Below are 18,211 nucleotides of genomic sequence, written 5' to 3' on the forward strand. Positions count from 1 at the left end.
ACCTGACATTTTAAACCAGTTGCTCTCAAAGGGCTCAATCCTGGATCATGCAAATCCATGAGAGCAGACTCAAGCCCTAAAAGTGGGCCATGAAGCACCAATGGTCTGCAGAGCCCTTCGTTGCAAATTGAAGAATGAAACACTTTGAGAAAAGTAATGAGGGGATTGTGTTCAGAGTACATGCTGGTAGTTTGCCAGCAACCTAACACTGATGAACAGCCATACAATGTGGAATTTGTGTATTAATAGAAAAAGCATTGCTGAAGTTTTCTGTGGGAGCCAGGTGAAATAACCTGTTTTCTATTTGTTTCAAGATAGTATTTTATTTTTCCTTTAGGGGGCAGGATAACGTTATGGGAGTTAAATATTGCTTTAGAAAAAATGATCATGTAGTTATCGTTATGCCATATCTGGAACATGAATCCTTTTTGGTGAGTCACAGCCTTCTTTTTATATAAGCAGTAAAATATTTAATTATAAAGAGTTGCAAAATTACAATATTCAAATAATCTTTCAGGATGTTTTGAACTCTCTCTCTTTTGAAGAAGTACGAGAATACATGTTTAATCTGTTTAAAGCATTGAGGCGCATTCATCACTTTGGTATTGTTCACCGTGATGTCAAGCCCAGTAACTTCCTGTACAACAGGCGGCTGAAAGAGTAAGTCTACACACCTGACTTTTATTATGATCTCATTTGGGAATGTGTGCCTGGGCAGAACACAGTAAATTAAGTTTTTGGGTTTTTCCCTTCCAGCTATACAATATGGGATTAAGCAGTAGAAATAGGTTTATAAATTAATAAAATTTTTATTTAGAGTTTAGGGACTTGGTCAGGGTGGGAAAGAAGAAACAATATAGTAAGCATTAAAAAAGTTTGGATCACAAAACGGCAAATAATTTTTAAACTCAATGAGTAAAACTAGTAAAATTGTTGCATATTCGATAAGATTAAACTAAATAAAATCACTGTCCATTATTTACTTTAATATAGTTAATACTGACCTTTATTTGTATACTGCATAGGTTTTCAACCTGTTTGTGTCTTGCAGCACACCTCAAGTGTGCATAGCAAGAAAGTTGATGTTTGTTTTGGGGTTTGTTTTCTACAATTAGCTATTCCTAAAACTAGGTCAGGTTGTATTAATTATCTTTTGTCTGCAAGTAACTAAATTAAGGAAGCTAGTGTGATATTGTCCACCTTTTGCAAGGAGTTAATAGTTGCCTTCCTTTTGTTCGTGACTAGCTATATCCTCATGGCTTGGTATATATTTCACTACAGTCCATACAAGAGTAAGGTAAAACTTTATAGGGAAAACTGTCTTGCATCAATCTACACATCTCGAAATTCTGAGGAAGTAACTTTCTTAACTCTCAGAAGATGAATTTCTCCCATATTGCTTGTTTACTCTGCTACAATCATTTTAGAAAAGCATTCTATTGTTTCTGAAGAGTGTTTTATGAGATCTGATGTTGAGTCAACTGTTGCATGCATGAAACAAAATAGTGACTCAGAATGACTTTCCCATGGCAAGTAGTAAGCATTTATGTATGTATGTGCCACCAGCTTTCGTGGAACCAAAGTCTTCAATTTAAAAAAGTTGTAGTTCTCAATGTAATGGGGTCAGCACCCACATCTCATGAGCGCCCCCTCTGGTTGGGGGTGTCCACGGTCTTTAAACCAGTCCACCCCATATCCCCAAGGCCTCCTCCCTGGAGACACTGTCTTCCTGCAGCTGCCCCAGGCTCAGTCCCTGCAGCCAGCCAAGAGCGCCTTAATTGCTCCCCCGGTCCCTGCTAGCAGACTGTCTTTGGCTCAGTCCTAGCAGCCAGCCAGGAGCCTCTTGTTCCCCCAGTCCCTGCCCCTACTTAGCTGACCGTTGTGCTGCAGTTCCCTCAGTCAGCCAGGCATGCAGTCCTTTCTTCTCCAGTTCCAAGCAGCAACTGCCTTGTCTCTGGCTTTGTAGGTCCTTTTTATAGGGCCCTCCTGGGCCTTCATTGACTGCTTCTCTACACCCCCCCCCCCCCCCCCCCGCAGCCACTCTAGCCTGCTTGGAGGACCTCTCCACTGCTCCTTTCCTGGGATAAGTGTGGCAGGACCCTGAGGCCTCCAGCAGGGGGCCTCTGGGCATAGTCCACCCCATCAGACTCCTCATTGCAAAGAAAAACTTTCAGCTGTGAATCAAGTGTAAACTAATGCAGTCATATCTTCTGAAGTCTGCAGCCAACTCCAATGGTGCTGCTGAAAGTTTTGCCAGACTTCAGCACTGTGAAAACTAATAGGTCTTGTCTGTTTTCACTGTTACTATTGGGATCCCTTTGGACAGCAGTGAAATTAAGAATCAAGTCAGATTCACTCAGCTGTTGTCTGAGGTAGTTGTGAACAACAGTGGAGGCAGGCACTGGAGTTATTGACTAGGGAAATGGAACCTAAAGGTGAGACTGATGGGAGGGGTTGTAAACCCCTCTTTGGTAGCAGCCAGAAAGTTGAAGGAAGGATAAAGTAGCAAAGACACTCCACTCAGATCTTCCTGAAGGCTGGGGAAAGGTTAATGTAGCAGAGACCCACCCAGTGTCATAGTAGCCAATGAGATGTGGGGAATAGAGAGACTGTTCAGTCTCCTTTCCAGCATCCAGTATGGGACAGATGATGGCTTTAAATGTATCATATGTACTAGCTAGAGGCTGGTATGGAAAATTGAGTACCCAAGCAGCACCCTGGTAGAAATTCCAGCACCATCCCATTTTCTAGTAGCTTGGTGGGGGTACAAGGTGGGGATTGACTTCTTGCTTAGACATTGCCCCTTGCCAGTAATGTCCACTATCTTTCATAAGTTTGGGGCTATTAGGTTTAGTCCTCTGGCTATTAAATTCCTAGTAAAATTTTCAAGCCCAGTGTGTATGTGTGTGGGTGTGTATGAAATTTCAGAGGGAAAAATGACAAAATATAGGGAGAAGGTAAAGATAAGATAGGGGGCGGGGGAAGGATTTTGACACTGAAAACAAGTCAGGGAAACAACACACGATAAGAAAAGAACAGAAAATGGAAGAAGAGAAAGTAAGTATAACAAAATAGTAGTAAGCAGGGCTTATTGATTAGTATTCAGTGATTATTATTCACTGTTCACTGTTGTTTGTCAAACTGTATTGGATAATTTGTTTATTTGACCAGCCTTAAGAATGAGATACACTTTTAAAACATTTATTAGATAGAAAATTGATTATTATGGTGACAACATATAACTGTTCTTTAAACTGCAGTGGATATGGTGGAACAACTATATTTCACCTGGCTAATATGTTTAAATCATCTAGGTAAGAGGGGTCAGCTAAATTTTCAAACCCTGCCTCTTAAGTGGATTAAATGCCGATGTATACCTTAGCTTCTGTTATAAGGAACTGTTTTTTTAAAAAGTATAGTATACTTTTCTTAAATTGTCTTTTTAAATTTGTGTCTTTTAGGTATGCCCTAGTAGATTTTGGTTTGGCACAAGGAACCCCTGATACGAAAATAGAACTACTCAGAGTTGTCCAGTCTGAAAGCCAACAGGAAAGTTGCTCACAAAATAAGCCTCACCTAACCTTGGGAAACAGGGTTTCTGTCAATGTTACAGCATCTAGACAGATAGCTCAACAGTCAGCCTCAAAAACATCTGATAAATGGTGCTGCTCGCTTTCACAAATGCAGATTAAACAAGGAAAAGAAGGAAAGGTTCTGAGTCTTTTTCACTAATATTGCTGCATGAGTTTATTTAATGTATTACTTCATCCAACAGGGGGAGATGTAATACAAAACAATTTGTCAGTCTCCAATTCCAAATCTTACTGTGTGTGCACTTATGCAACATGTTGGAAACATTTTGTAAGAGTTAAACTGTTTGTGAAAATGGAACTAGTTTCTGAATAACTACGTTGGCCTTGAACATTACTTCACATTCAATGTCTACTATATCTAAAAATAAAAATAGTGGATTCTTATGTAATGTTGCATGCTGTGTAAAATGCAGTAATGTTTGGTGAGCCCCTGAATTTCCTTATGGAAAAAGGAGTTAACCTTTTAACAATAGATACCATGGCTTCCCTCCCCACAGAAAGTTTCTCATCTCCATTTTAGTTGCACATCAAAGTACAACTGCTGTATGTGTAAATTTCAGGGTGTCTTGGCATATTTCTGGAGCGTGATGTGTTTTGTAAGCACGTTTATGGTTTTGTCTAGACTATGTTGTCTTCATCCACAGTAAGCTGGTGCCTGAAAACGACTTGCATGCAGCTGTTTTTGCCTTATGTCACATCACACTTTTAAATACTGTCAGATTACAGCTGACAGTGTTACAGATAGAATGCTTATTGTCCTTTTTTGTTGTTGTAGGAGGGGTCTGCGCACCATTCTGTCCAACGCTCTGTCTTTGGAGAGAGAAATTTTAATATTCATAGCTCCACATACCATGAGAGCCCCACAATAAAAGTAAGCAATACTGCTCACCAGGAACACAATCAATTATACATTTAAATAGTTGTGGAACTTAACTGTGTTTCAGTACTAGATATCCCTAACTACTATTTGTGATTTGTTGTGGCACTAATAATTATTGAACAGAATTGGCATTTTAGCAAAGTCTTACATTTACTAAAGACTAAAGTGATTTTTTCAAGCTATTGAGTGACAGTAGTTACTGTTATGGTCTAGCTGTTGCCCCATCTGATTTTGTTTATATAGTAATTAATCTTTTTCTATCTGTGTATCTATGTAGTTTAGAAATTATTCCAAAAACTTGCTTTTGTGTTCTGCAGTTGATAAGGGTACAGAGAAAACAGACTAAGTTTGTAATAAACACTTTTACTATACTGTTTATAATCAGGGCATGATGTCTAGTGAAAAACTAGACATTAGAAAGAAAAACCCTAACTATGAACAAAGGCAGAGGGTTTGGCCAACAGTGATATTTTAACTGGGCAGTTTTGGCTTTGAAATAATGTAACCAAATAAAAGCATCTCACTCACTTCTTACAGTGTTTTTCCATTCCCATTTTTGCATAGTCTCTTTTTTTAATTAAAAAAAGAGAAAACCCTAGCCAATAACTTAATTACATTATACTGGTAAACACAATATTACTGTAATTTCAAAGTACTTATGAATATATTGTGGATATTAATTAGTAGTAGTCACTGAAAAATGTCTAATTTCCCAGGAAAATCACCACTAATTTTACGATTCTTCAATCCCTTGCTACTTTTATTAGCCTTTGAGTTATCAGTAAATAGTACTGGTGGTCTCCTCTTTTAAAACTGGTAACGTTTTTGTTAGTGCTTTCAACACTCTAATGGAAGAGGAAGCGGAATAATGAAGCAAAATGGAAATAGCGTTTAAATATTTGAAATATTTAGAACATGTAACATCTATATTACAGGTCATAAAGCAATCAAAGGTGATGGATGTTGCATCTAGAAAATTAGCAACAAAGAAGATTATTTCTACAAAAGCAGTGAACAATGGTGTAGCCAGGAAAGCTGCCAACAGTTGCACAGCTATCTTGACCTGTGACTGTTATGCAACAGATAGAGTTTGCAGTGTTTGCCTTTCAAGGTAATTTGCTTTTGATGATTTTGTAAAATCAACTTCTGTGCTGTCAAGCAAGGTTAGAAAGTTAGATTTACTGGACAGTTGATTTAGTAAGTGAAAGATAGCATTAGACCTATGCAAGTTACAAGTATTAGAACACAATGTGTATTCTAACCTGACAAAGGTCATGGATTTCATATGGTACTCACTTCCAGTGCTAACTTTCTCATTGCAGATAAATGCAATTATTTGTACTTAAAACAGTTTGCTATTGAAAGAGTTTTCTCCGTTGGATGTTAGTGTATAAAGACTGTTTCTCTAAGACGTGGGGGACTTTAATTTTAGTAAGATAAAATACCTTAACAATTCTCTGCATTAAAATCCTGAAATGGGTTTGTGACAGGCCTTCTTTACACCTAGATGGGTTTTCCTATATATTTTATATATATGTGTGTGTGTGTGTGTGTGTGTGTGTGTGTGTGTGTGTGTGCGCACACATCCACCCCCCCCCACCCCCCACCTCCTACAGCAGTTACCCTTCCCAATGGAGAAACAGTTTGTAAGGAAAGTGTAGGTCCACTATTGCAGGGAAGGAATGCTAATAACGGATGACATCAAGAAGGATGAAGTGTTCAATGCCTATTTTGTTTCAGTCTTTGCTAAAAAGGGTTAACAAAGAGGACCCAGGGAATTATAGACCAGTCAGCCTAACTTGGATACCTGGAAAGATACTGGAACAAATGATTCAATCAATTTATAAGCACCTAGAGAATAACAGGGTTATAAGGAATAGCCAAGATGGATTTGTCAAGAACAAATCATGTCAAACCAACCTAATTTCCTTCTTTGAGTGGGTTACTGGCCTAGTGGATTGGGGGGGGGGGAGAGAACAGTAAATGTGATACCTTGATTTTTAGTAAGGCTTTTGATCCCACATGACATTCTCACAAGCAAGCTAGGGAAATGTGCTCTAGATGAAATAACTGCAAAACTGGTTATCAGAATAGTTATTGATGGCTTGGCGTCATACTGGGAGGGTGTATCTAGTGGGATCAGTCCTGGGTCTGGTACTAGTCAATATTTTCATTGAAGACTTGGATAATGGAGTGGAGAGTCCACTTATAAAATTTGTGGATGATACCAAGCTTGGAGGTATTGCAAGCACTTGGGAGGACAGGATTAGATGCAAAACAACCTTGATAAATTGGAGAATTAGTCTGAAATCAACAAGATGACGTTCAATAGAGGCAAGTGCAAAGTACTTCACTTACGATGGAAAAATCAAATGCACAACTACAAAATAGGGAATAATTGGCTAGGTAGTACTGCTGCTGAAAAGGATCTGGGGGTTATAGTAGATCAAAAATTGAATATGAGCCAACAATGTGATACCGTTGTGAAAAAGGCTAATATCATTCTGGGATGTATTAAGAAGAGTGTTGTTTGTGAGACATGGGAGGTAATTGTCCACTCTACTTTATACCTCAGCTGGAGAACTGTGTCCACTTCTGGCTGCCACATTTTAAGAAAGATGTGGATGAATTGGAGGGAGTCCAGAGGAGAGGAACAAAAATAAGATTTTAGAAAATCTGACCTATGAGGAAAGGTTAAAAGGTCTTGAGGAAAAAACTGAGTTGAGGATCTGATAAGTCCTCAAATATTGTAATGTCTGTAAGGCCTGTGACAACTTGTTCTTCATGTCCATCAATGCAGGACAAGAAGGAAGTAATGGGCTTAATCTGAAGCAAAGGAGATTTAAGTTAGATATTAGAAAATCCTTTTTAACTCTTAAGGGTAGTACAGCTCTGGAATAGGCTTCCAAGGGAGGTGGTGTAATCCCCATAATTTGAGGTTTTTAAGAACAGGTGGACAAACACCTGTCAGGGATAGTCTGAGTTTACTGGGTCCTGCCTCAGTACTTGATGACTTCTTGAGGGCCCTTCCAGCTCTACAGCTTTATAATTCTATGATTTTACCAGCAAAAGAGTTATTTTGGCAGTATAGCTTAAACCAGTTCCCCAAACAGAATAAGCTAAACCAGGAAGAGGATTTTTTCTTGCAATAACTGCATCTGCACTAAGACTTTGCTGGAATAGCTATGTCTGTTAGCTCTGTGACTTTTCACATCCCTAACACACATAGCTATGCCAGCAAAACTTAAATGTAGGCCAAACCATATCGTTTGACTCTTCCAGGGACATTTATTTAAAAATGAACTGAAATGCTGTTCAAAAAACCCCCAAAACCTGAAAATGTAGAATTGTTTAACTTCTTTATTCATTTATGAAAACTTTACATCTTAAAACCAAACATTTGAAAAATGTAGGCACTACTTAGCTAAGCAGTCAAGATTTGAATTCAAGGTTCCATATTTCTCTTGCGAGAGTCAGTCATGTCTTCCATTTATTGTAGATATTTCTAGGCACCTACAAGAACACTGAGTAGTCTTTAAGTGCTGTGCAAGGGAAATAGAGAACCATGAACTCAGGTCTTGGCAAGTAAATAAGAGGAAACATTTTTGTTAAACAAATTTAATTTGTATCTGAAAACTTACACTGTGTGAACTGTTTCAAAAATAGCAATACCACATCTGAAATTTGTCACTTTTTTCATTTGAAATTTCAACAAGTTCTAGGATTTATAAGGCATTTTGGTTGCCCTTTAACATACTGTTTTCTGCACATTTGGTTGTTCATCGCTAAAAGGAAAACTGTAAATTTGTCTTGTAGCCTAAGACAGGGAGGGACGTTAGGTTTTTACCATTTTTTCTCTAGACATGTGTAAGTAAATTGTAAGGACATTTATCATGTACACGCCTTAATAGTCAGACTGGCCAAACAATTTGGCATTTCAGTTCAAATCCATCCCATATGTGGCGTTAACTTCCATTCATATGAGCCATTCCTCCATCAGGGATGTGGGTTATTCCAACAATTCTTTGCATTAATGAGAAAGTTCTGTTTACTGGGTGTGGTTTCCAAAATACTATGTGTTCCCTTACTTCCTGGTCTGATGTGACTGTATTTGACATTTAATCTTGTTAGTCAAACATGCCACTTTTACTGAGTGTGGAGTATGAGGGGGTTGAAGTTACTAATTCAGAAAACAAACCTGACCCCTGCAAGCCAGATAGGGCTACATGGGGGACACTCAGAAAGTTTAAGATGAATTAACTAAATGTTTATATGTGCTTTAACTTCGTACCCCTGTGCGGATGCTCTCATTCAAAAGTAAAGTGGCCTTAAGCCATGTGCTTTAACTAAAAGTGTGAAGTTAATTCATCTTAACTTTTCTGAGTGTCCCCATGTAAGCCAGCCCTTAATAGAAATCATGCTGCAGCTGAATGGAACTGAAAACATTATCCTGATTGAAGCATACAACTTATTTGTGTACTGTTCTCTCACCCTAAATATTGTGTGTATTCAACACATTTAATATTGCCTGTTTAAAATGTTACTACGTGAACAAACCACAATGTTGACATGTCTCATGGAAGCATATGTTAGAAATGGTTTTAAGTCTTCTGCTGTAACTAGAAACATTATGAATTGTTTCCTATTACACTCTAAATACGCTTTTCTTTTTTATTACAAGACGTCAGCAAGTTGCTCCTAGGGCGGGTACACCAGGATTCAGAGCACCAGAGGTGTTAACTAAGTGCCCTACTCAGACTACAGGTAGTATGCATCAGACTGAAATTAGTGACTCTTCTACACTTGGGTCTTCCCCATTTGTGCATATTACTTTCTCTGATTCTATGAACTCCTTTTCTGTTTACATATGGAATTCATTTTATTGTCCTTTCTAACATTATTCAAGCATTTCCTGTGTTGTGTGGTTTTTGTTTGTTTTTGGGTGTTCATTACTCAGAATGAAGAACAAGTTAGGAATGATTTTAAAATGTTAAACTTGAATACATCTTAATTCATTTAAGGTAAAGAGCCATATGCAGCAGTTCAGTAGAGTTTGTGTTTTTAAAAAGACAGAACTTTCAGCTTTGTCCAACGTTTTGGCTTTGTGTCAATTTAAATGTTCTGAAGTGCCTTTCTCTCCTCGCCCCTCCCCCCGCCCTGTTTATACTTTAGATGCTTTCAAAGAGAGATTCTATCAACCAATGTGCTTTCAGAGCAAGTATATTAACACAGTATGTCTGCAAACATATTCTTAAAAGACCACAGGAAAAGCTGATATAGACTACTTGATCTGTGCAGGCATCCAGAAATCAATGGATGTGAGATGAACAGCCTTAATAAAATTAATATTTGAGTAATCAAGATTGCTTCTGAACAGGTTCCTCCGATCTCTAAAACTCTTACTTCTGGATAGAAAAGTCAGGGTTCAGACTTCATAAAGCTTTCCTTTTTTCTTATTTGTATTAGGTTGCCAGTTAAAACATACACCCCTTTTTGAGTTAAAAAAATCTAAAGCTAAAGACCTCAATAGCCTAGTAGTTCAAAGTGAAAAAGATGGTTAGTCTATCAGCCACATAGCTGATGTAGATACTGTGGAAAGCAGTGTATTTATGTGAAAAATGAGACTAATAAAAGGCAGTAGTCAGTGGAGTAGTTGAAAGTTATGATACATGAGAAATATGAAGAAATGCAAACACTCAAATCATGGATTAAATCATTGAGAGAAATGAATTTTAAGGTTAAAGCATGAGGTTGGGAGATATGCATCCTAATCCTAGTTCTCCCAGACTTATTTTTGTGGCCTGTCACTTAAGGCGGGATCCACAAAGATATTACATGTTGTAACGCTCAATGTTGCAACACCTAACCCCTACGTGCCCTGCTGCCTAACCCCTCAGCCCCATGTTAGGCACCAAGCTGAGGAGAGTTAGGCAGTTAAGGGAGGCATAGTCAGAAGCCAGCAAACTGTAACCCAGAGTAAAAAGCAGAGGTCAGGGTGGGCCTTAGGCCCAGATCTTCAGTGGTATTTAAGCACCTAACTCCCATTGATCTGGGCCTTATGTGCTTGACTGACAGGCCCAGAGGTAGGCATCTCCCTCCACCTGGTATCCTCAACCATGAACTTTCTCCTGGAGTTAGGTACCTAAGTAGCTCACCTGGCTCAGATATCCAATGCCCTAGCAGCTGAAACCCAGGCTTTTCATGTTCTCTCCACCCAAAAAAAAGACATCTTCTGGAATACCCAATGACCTGGAGGTTAAGACACTCATTTGGGTTGTGGGTTCAAGTTCCTGCTTCAAGTCAGGCAGTGCAGGGACTTGAACCAACATCCCATGTGAGTGCCCTAAGCAAACAGACACACGTGCCAATCTAACCTATTGGAACGGTTCCACTTTGTATTAAATAATCATTGGGACAGGTATTTGGATGTGGGAGATCTGGGTTCAATGTGAATGCCCTAACCATTTGGTTATAGTCAGTATTGCTCTCTGAATATTTATTTATACAAAGAGCAACAGTTTCAACAGGAGAGATTCCCACACCTATATACCCAATTGTCTTGTGGTTAGGGCACTCACCTGAGATGTGGGAGAGCTGGGTTCAAGTCAGGTCCCTCACATCCCAGGTTAGTATTCTAAGCAAACAGACACACATGTGCCAATCTGCAGGGGAATGCCTAATTTGAGAATGCTGTTTCATGGCTTGGTTTGAGCTAGGGCTTGGATTAGCTTGTTAATTTAGTGGTGGCATCAGCACTTAACTCTGTAAATGCTGACCTGTGGAAATTTAGTCATCTACAGGATTAGACAACAGCTGAGTGGCAGTTTTGAGAATGTCAGAGGCACCTAAATTATGGACATAGATGCCTAAAGGGGCAGTTAGGCACTTAAATACCTCTGTAGATCTAACCTTTAATGTCTATGGCTCTGCTTCCCCATCCATAAAATGAGGCTAATATTTAACTACCCTACAAGGGTCTGATGCTAACTTCATCAATGATTATAATTTTGAGATTCTCTATTAGATCCTGCAGAAGTGCAAAGTACCACTTTGCAACTGTGTGCCCATAATTCCATCTGTTTAGTAGTTAAACTCTTTAATGAAGAAATAGCTAGTTTGACAATTTCAGGTAACTTAGCACTTTACATATTCAGAGCTCTGAGTCTACGTTTGTAAGTGAAATAATTAAATTCAGATGTGTATAATTCATTCTACAAAATTTTTTTTTTTTTTTTTTTTTTTTTTTTTTTTTGGAAAAAAAATTTGAATTACCTTGGCCTTTTTAAATAAATAAATAAATAAATAAAGACAAAAGCTGTTCCTTTTTTCTCTCGAAAACACACAGAGAACTGTTCAACCCCTCTTTTCCTTTCCCCACCATCCCTCAAAAAATGATGGCAGACAGATATTCTCATAACTCTAATGCTGAAAGTTTCCATCATGTTTGGGCAACTTTCCCCAACACACTATTTGTACTCTTCATAAAACTATGAAAATGATGAACAACTCCTAACTGCTATATTTCTTAAGGTGGTTACTTTGTCAGGTGATTTCAGGTTAGCGGTAAAGTCTTCAGTATGATAAATCCATTTGGAATTGCCAAATAATCATCCATTGTTACAGAAAATTAATTACTTCAGATATTTAATTATTTGGAATTAGTGCTGGCTGTATATTTTAACCTTCCTTTTCCCTAGGCAAATTTTTAGGTAATCTCTAGAGCATGTATTATTATTAAAACACTTTAAGTTAATGGCTATTGGCAAGCATTGTAATCCACCAGCCTAATAAGCTTAGTACTGGCTAGAGCTATATCTGCATACTGTGACTGCATGCTTAAAAGTAGCATCAGATTAAGGCCTTGATCCTGCAAATACTGAAGTAAATTCTAACTATACTTAGTGGTTCCATAAAAGTCATAAAAGACTATTCATATGGGTCAAGCTATGCACGTGCTTGCAGGATTGGGGACTAAAGGCTTGTCTTCACTACCATTAGGGTTAGTCAACCTAAGTTGCGCTACTTCAGCTACGTCAGGGGTTCTCAAACTGGGGGTTGAGGTTATTACATGGGGGGGGGGAGGGAGGGAGGGATCACCAGCTGTCAGCCTCCAGCATTTATAATGGTATTAAATATATTTAAAGTGTTTTTTTAATTTATAAAGGGAGGGGGTCGCACTCAGAGGCTTCCTATGTGAAGTACAAAAGTTTGAGAACCACTGAACGACGTGAATAACATAGTTGGAATCGACGTAGCTTAGGTTGATTTACCCCAGAGTCTTCACTGCGCTGTGTTGACAGGAGACGCTCTTCGGTCAACTTCCCTTACTCTTCTCAGAGAGGTGGATCGGAGTTGACCAGAGAGCACTCTGCCATCGATTTAGTGGGTCTTCACTCGTTTTAAACTGGTTAAAACTGGTTTTTAGGGCTGGTTTTAACTTCAACTTTAACCATGTAGATTATATTTCAACAAAATTAATAGGTAATTCATTGCATTATTTCTTTGCTGGTTATCAGGGGTTTTTTAGACTCTAGATGATAAAATTGTGGGTTTTTTTTACTAAAAACTTGCTTTCAATTGCAGCAATTGATATGTGGTCTGCAGGAATCATATTCCTTTCTTTGCTCAGTGGACGGTATCCATTTTACAAAGCAAGTGATGATTTAACTGCTTTGGCACAAATCATGACTATTCGTGGATCCAGAGAAACTACTCAGGCTGCTAAAACGTTTGGTATGCAAGTTTTTAATTACAGAAAAAAATCTTTCTATTTAATGTTTATAATTAGCATTTATATAGTGCTGTTCGTCCTAAAGAATTCTCAAACTCCTTACAAACTATATATTGCTCTTCACTGAAATGCAGCAATTTTGGGAATGGCATATAGCAACTATATAATGACTCCTATAGGAATTTGGTTAGAACATTTGAGCTAACATCCATATTCCTGCAGAAAGTGCCCTGGAGTTTTAAATCAATGTGGCTGAAAATATGGATATAGTAACTATTAGCTTGCTTAAAAGAAAAAGCCATTAGAAATATTTGGGATTAAAAATATTCCAGTGGAAACAGGGTTTTTTATACAAGTAAACATTTCCCTTCATTGTTTATAACTCAAGCATTGCAGCATTTAATATCTGAAAGTGAAACTGACGACATTAATTTTCATTCTCTGAACTGAGAGATGCAAATTATGGAAAACAGCATAAAGAAAGAAAGGTAAATTGGGTTTTTAATGTTTCTTTATTTCTACTAATTGAAGGTAGTGGTTGTAAAACAGACACATAAATTGGTTAAAATATCTTAAAATTGGTGTGTCTGGCCAGAAGTGGTTTAAATTTTAGTTTTAACTATTTGATGCGCTTTGGGAGCAAACAAACAAAAAAAGCTTTTCAAAGCCACACAATGGGTCAATTTCTGAGCTGCACCTTTCAGGAAGTGCATCTCTGAATGATGTGGAGTGTTGCTACTGGTGGCTTTGCCATCTGTCCTGCCTCAGTTTAAGTAAGAGCACTTCTGCCTCATCTCCTACAACTCCAGAATGCCACTGCTGTTTTCTCTGGGGCCAAGTAACTGTGGAGCCTGCTGTAAAATGGCAACACAAAAACCTCATGACTACCAAGTCTATAAGGAAAGTATTAAACAGAGGAAAATTGCAAAAGCTAACAAAAGGAAAGTAAAATGTTTAATGTTCCTAGTTTCTCTCAAGTTATATGAAAAGGCAGTTATTTGCCACTTCACAAATATGAGAGATCTTTATAGTTCTTTTCTTCAAATGTAGTTAGTGTAATATGTTATCCAAAATACAGAGTATGCAGTATGTTATGGAAACACTGCCAGTGATTCCATTACTGAGCTGGGTTTTGTAATTAAAGCAGGGACTTACCCACTTTATGTATGAGGAATACTCCATATCCTCCCCAAAATTACAACATTTACTCTTGAATACAGAATGAATTGAAAATTTAACTAAATTGACTTAATTACTTTGTTACAACTAATTAAGAAGTCTTTTTTCCCCAAAAAATGATCTTAATACTGGAATAACAGATACTTCCAACTACCCTTATAGTTAAAACTCACTGAAATCTTCTGTATAAGCTACATTTCATGACTTTTTGTAGGATTAATGGTAACTTTTTTCCCCATTAAACTGGGAATAAGAATACAGTAACTCCTCACTTAGTCATATCAGTTAATGTTGTTTCGTTGTTACATTGCTGATCAATTAAAGAACATGCTCGTTTAAAGTTGTGCAGTGTTCCCTTATAACGTCTTTTGGCAGCCGCCTGCTTTGTCCACTGCTTGCAGGAAGAGTAGCCTGGTGGGGGCAGCTGGTGGAGACTTGGAACTAGGGTGGACTGGCAGCCCCCCATCAGCTCCCTGTTCCCCTAAGTTCCATGTGCGGCAGCTGCCCAGCAGGCTATCAATTGCCAGCAGTTCAGCTGTCCCTCCCCCCACTGCCATGTGCTACTCCTGCCCTCTGCCTTGGAGCTGCTCCCCGGAGCCTCCTGTTTGCTGGGCGGGGGGGCGGGGGAGAGAAGAAAGGGGCTAATGTCAGGGTGTCCCCCTCCCCCTGCTCCCTGTTTACCCCATTTCCATAGAGCAGGGTGGGGACACAACAGGGCTCAGGACAGAGGGAGCTTGCTGGCAGGAGCCACTGTCTCAAGTTGCTGATCTGTTTAAAAAGGCAATGTACTTAGAGTGGGGTCAGCGTACTTAAAGGGGCAATGTGCATGCATCTCTCTCTCTGCCATGCTTTCTCCCCTCCCTCCATTGTGCTGCCTTGTAGAGTGTGTAAGGCTACATTAACAACAATATGTTAACCCTTGAGGGCTCAGCTGATTGCTAGTTCATCATTTAGCAGTAAGGCATTCCCTGGGAAATATCCCGCCCTCTGACTTCACCACTGCAACCAAGCTTCACCATCATCATGTACAGTATTAAATTGTTTGTTTAAAACTTAGTGTGTGTGTATATATATAGTCTTTTGTCTGGTGGAAAAAAATTTCCCTGGAACCTAACCCCTCCTATTTACATTAATTCTTATGGGGAAATTGGATTCACATAACATCGTTTCACTTAAAGTTGCATTTTTCAGGAACATAACTACAATGTTAAGTGAGGAGTTACTCTAATGTATTAGAGAACTTCATATAGAACTGCCCTCTTTCAAAACGGCTACCAGCTCTCATTGTTCTCAATGGGGCCATGGCCACAGAATGCTGGATTCAGCTTGCTGGAAACCATGGGAGATGGTGATCATTTCTTTTTTAAAAGAGAATTTTTGAAAGAAGACACCTGAACGAAGGACAGCTATGGCCTTTGAGAGGTCTCAAAAAACCCTGAAATTATTTGCAATTGTGTATGTGTACTAAAACAGTGCTTAGTAAACACAGTATTTTCCTCATAGGCAAATCAATACTGTGTACTAAAGAAGTCCCAGCACAGGATTTAAGAACACTCTGTGAAAGACTGAGAGGAACAAATAGCAGCTGTGCTAAATCAACAAGCGATGTGCACACCAACTCTTTATATGAACCTGCTTTGGCAATTGACACAGACAAAAAGGTGGAGTTTGCTCCCCAACCACCTGGGGAAAAAATCCAGCATCTGAAGAACTGTCATGAAGGTAACAATGGCTTGGAAATTAAGATAACAGAAAAGGCAACTGATTTGAAAGGATGGGACAGAGTTCCTGATGAGGCTTATGATCTACTTGATAAGCTACTGGATCTAAACCCAGCTACAAGAATAACTGCAAAAGAGGCTTTGCTGCATCATTTTTTTAAAGATATCAGACAATGAGAAGACACCTGATTCCATTATTTCCTTGATCTTTGCTTCACATGAAAATATCATACAATATAGTTGAATTTCAGATGCTCACTTTGAGTGTATTTATCTTCATGGCATGTAGTGATCGGCTTTTCTTGTACTGTGTGGAAGAGGTTTCTGAAAAATTGCCGGAAATATGTTTCTGGTGGAGGAAGGTTGGCATCATGGATTGGTAGTAGAATACAGAGCATTTCACCTTTTTAAATCACAATTTCAAGTCCATTTCTTGTTACTAGTGATGGAAACCTTTTCTGATGGCTGTTCAGTGGCCTATGTGAAGTGAATTTATGGTTGTAGTCCAACTGTAGAAGACAAGTGTTCACATTACCAAAACCCTTCCTTGCTGAAACTCCGATACCAAATACTGAATAAGCAAGACAAGTGACATACTTTCACACACGCCCCAGGTTATTGCTGAAGCTCATTGCTGAGGTGTGGGAAAGGTAGCTGTCTGTGCTGTACCTGTTCTATGAGGAAAAGAAGGACGTAGTCCAAGGCTGTCAATAATAAGTTTCACAAGCACTAAGTTGACTTATTTGTTTTTAAATCTTCTAGTAAAATTTAAAATCTTTCCTATAAAATAGAATACACAAATGTATGTTAAGTGTGGTTATAATATGAGGAAATGGAGTGTGACTTTTGGTTAACATACAACGTTTAGTATTCTGTCCACATGCATACATCCCTTTCTTCTCTCCTTGTGATCCATTTACTGTCCAGCTTGTTGTACTTTTTGTATTGGACAGCCTAGCTACATTGCCACTGGCCACAAATAGTCTATCCAAGTCATCCCCGGAGAATACCTTTTTATTTTTTTTTATTTTTAAATTAACTGCTAATCTAGGGGTCAGGTATTGTTTTGACTGTGTAACCTCCGTAAGGGCAAGTGTTCCAAGAAGTATACCTTCCCCACCCCACTTGGGCAGTGGGGATTAGCACAATTGCTCTTATTGTGCACAACCTGTACTTTCTCAACTAACGTAACATGGGTAACTGTCAATGCCCACCTCACTGAGTAGCTCATTTGGCATGTATGCATATCAGTATGACTGTTTTGGAAACTTGTATTTTCACAAACTGTCCATTAAATAAAAGTTTTGCTTTTATAACTTGGGAAGATTGTTTAGTGGTAATAGTTTAAAACTGCCAAACGATTGGTAAGGAAGGGACATCCTGAGGGATGTCTCTGTGCAGAAAATTATATATTAAAATACAGATTTTTGTTTTCCTGCATAAATCCCTCAGTGATCGAAAACAGTTCAACGGGCTTCACCATATAGGGCTGCTATATTCAGAGGTTTGTTAGTGTTTAATCTTGAGCAAGTTTTTCAATAGAGTTAAAAGGAGCTATTAGGTTGCCTGTAAAGTGCTCCAGCCTGAAATTTGCCCTAAAAGCAAGTCTTTAATTATTTCAAATTTGCTAAACCACAATTTTACTTATTTCTTTGTAAATGTTACCTTGTTTTAAAGTTGGATTAATTTTAGATATATTAAAATTCGGTGTTTAATTTGATGTGACATAGGAGATAGGCTGTAGATTTTATAAATCTTTTCTCAATGTTACTCTGTATTCATGAACAGTAGTTGAAAGAATTTTTTTGCAGTTAAAAATGAATCAAGGTGGAGGCAAAAATGAATCAATAACGCTGCATTTGTGGAATGATTAAACACGGAAGCCAAGTTCAGAGGAGTGAATCAGCAAAGCCATTTATTAGGTGTGCACTTGCATAACTAAACTATCAAACTCACCAGGAGGTAAATGGAGAAATATTTATGTATGTGTCTCTTACTTTCCATTGATCATTGGGGATCTAGGCTTTGGTAAGGTGATCAAAGGCTGGGCTGAAAGTGGACAGTTTTGTGAGAGAAGACTGAAGAACAAGTTATGTGCAATTCCGGT

General features: G+C 38.4%; 1 protein-coding gene across 5 annotated transcripts in view; it reads left to right on the top strand.

The window, feature by feature from the left end:
- Positions 1 to 17,424, top strand: part of CDC7 (cell division cycle 7) — a 49,035-nt gene extending 31,611 nt beyond the window's left edge. For 4 of the 5 annotated variants that reach the window (XM_065555521.1, XM_065555520.1, XM_065555523.1 and 1 more), the window contains 8 exons: positions 338 to 431; positions 518 to 660; positions 3,462 to 3,711; positions 4,369 to 4,464; positions 5,409 to 5,584; positions 9,155 to 9,237; positions 13,057 to 13,206; positions 15,887 to 17,424. In XM_065555521.1, the coding sequence (XP_065411593.1) occupies positions 338 to 431; positions 518 to 660; positions 3,462 to 3,711; positions 4,369 to 4,464; positions 5,409 to 5,584; positions 9,155 to 9,237; positions 13,057 to 13,206; positions 15,887 to 16,281 (1,387 nt within the window). In that variant the 3' untranslated portion in view covers positions 16,282 to 17,424. Of the gene's footprint in view, positions 1 to 337; positions 432 to 517; positions 661 to 3,461; positions 3,712 to 4,366; positions 4,465 to 5,408; positions 5,585 to 9,154; positions 9,238 to 13,056; positions 13,207 to 15,886 lie in introns of all 5 variants that reach the window. The other variant, XM_065555522.1, reaches the window with a different exon arrangement.
- The last annotated feature ends 787 nt before the right edge of the window (positions 17,425 to 18,211 follow it).

The sequence above is a fragment of the Chrysemys picta genome, chromosome 8 (genome assembly GCF_011386835.1).
Source record: "Chrysemys picta bellii isolate R12L10 chromosome 8, ASM1138683v2, whole genome shotgun sequence".
Lineage (NCBI taxonomy): Eukaryota > Metazoa > Chordata > Testudines > Emydidae > Chrysemys > Chrysemys picta.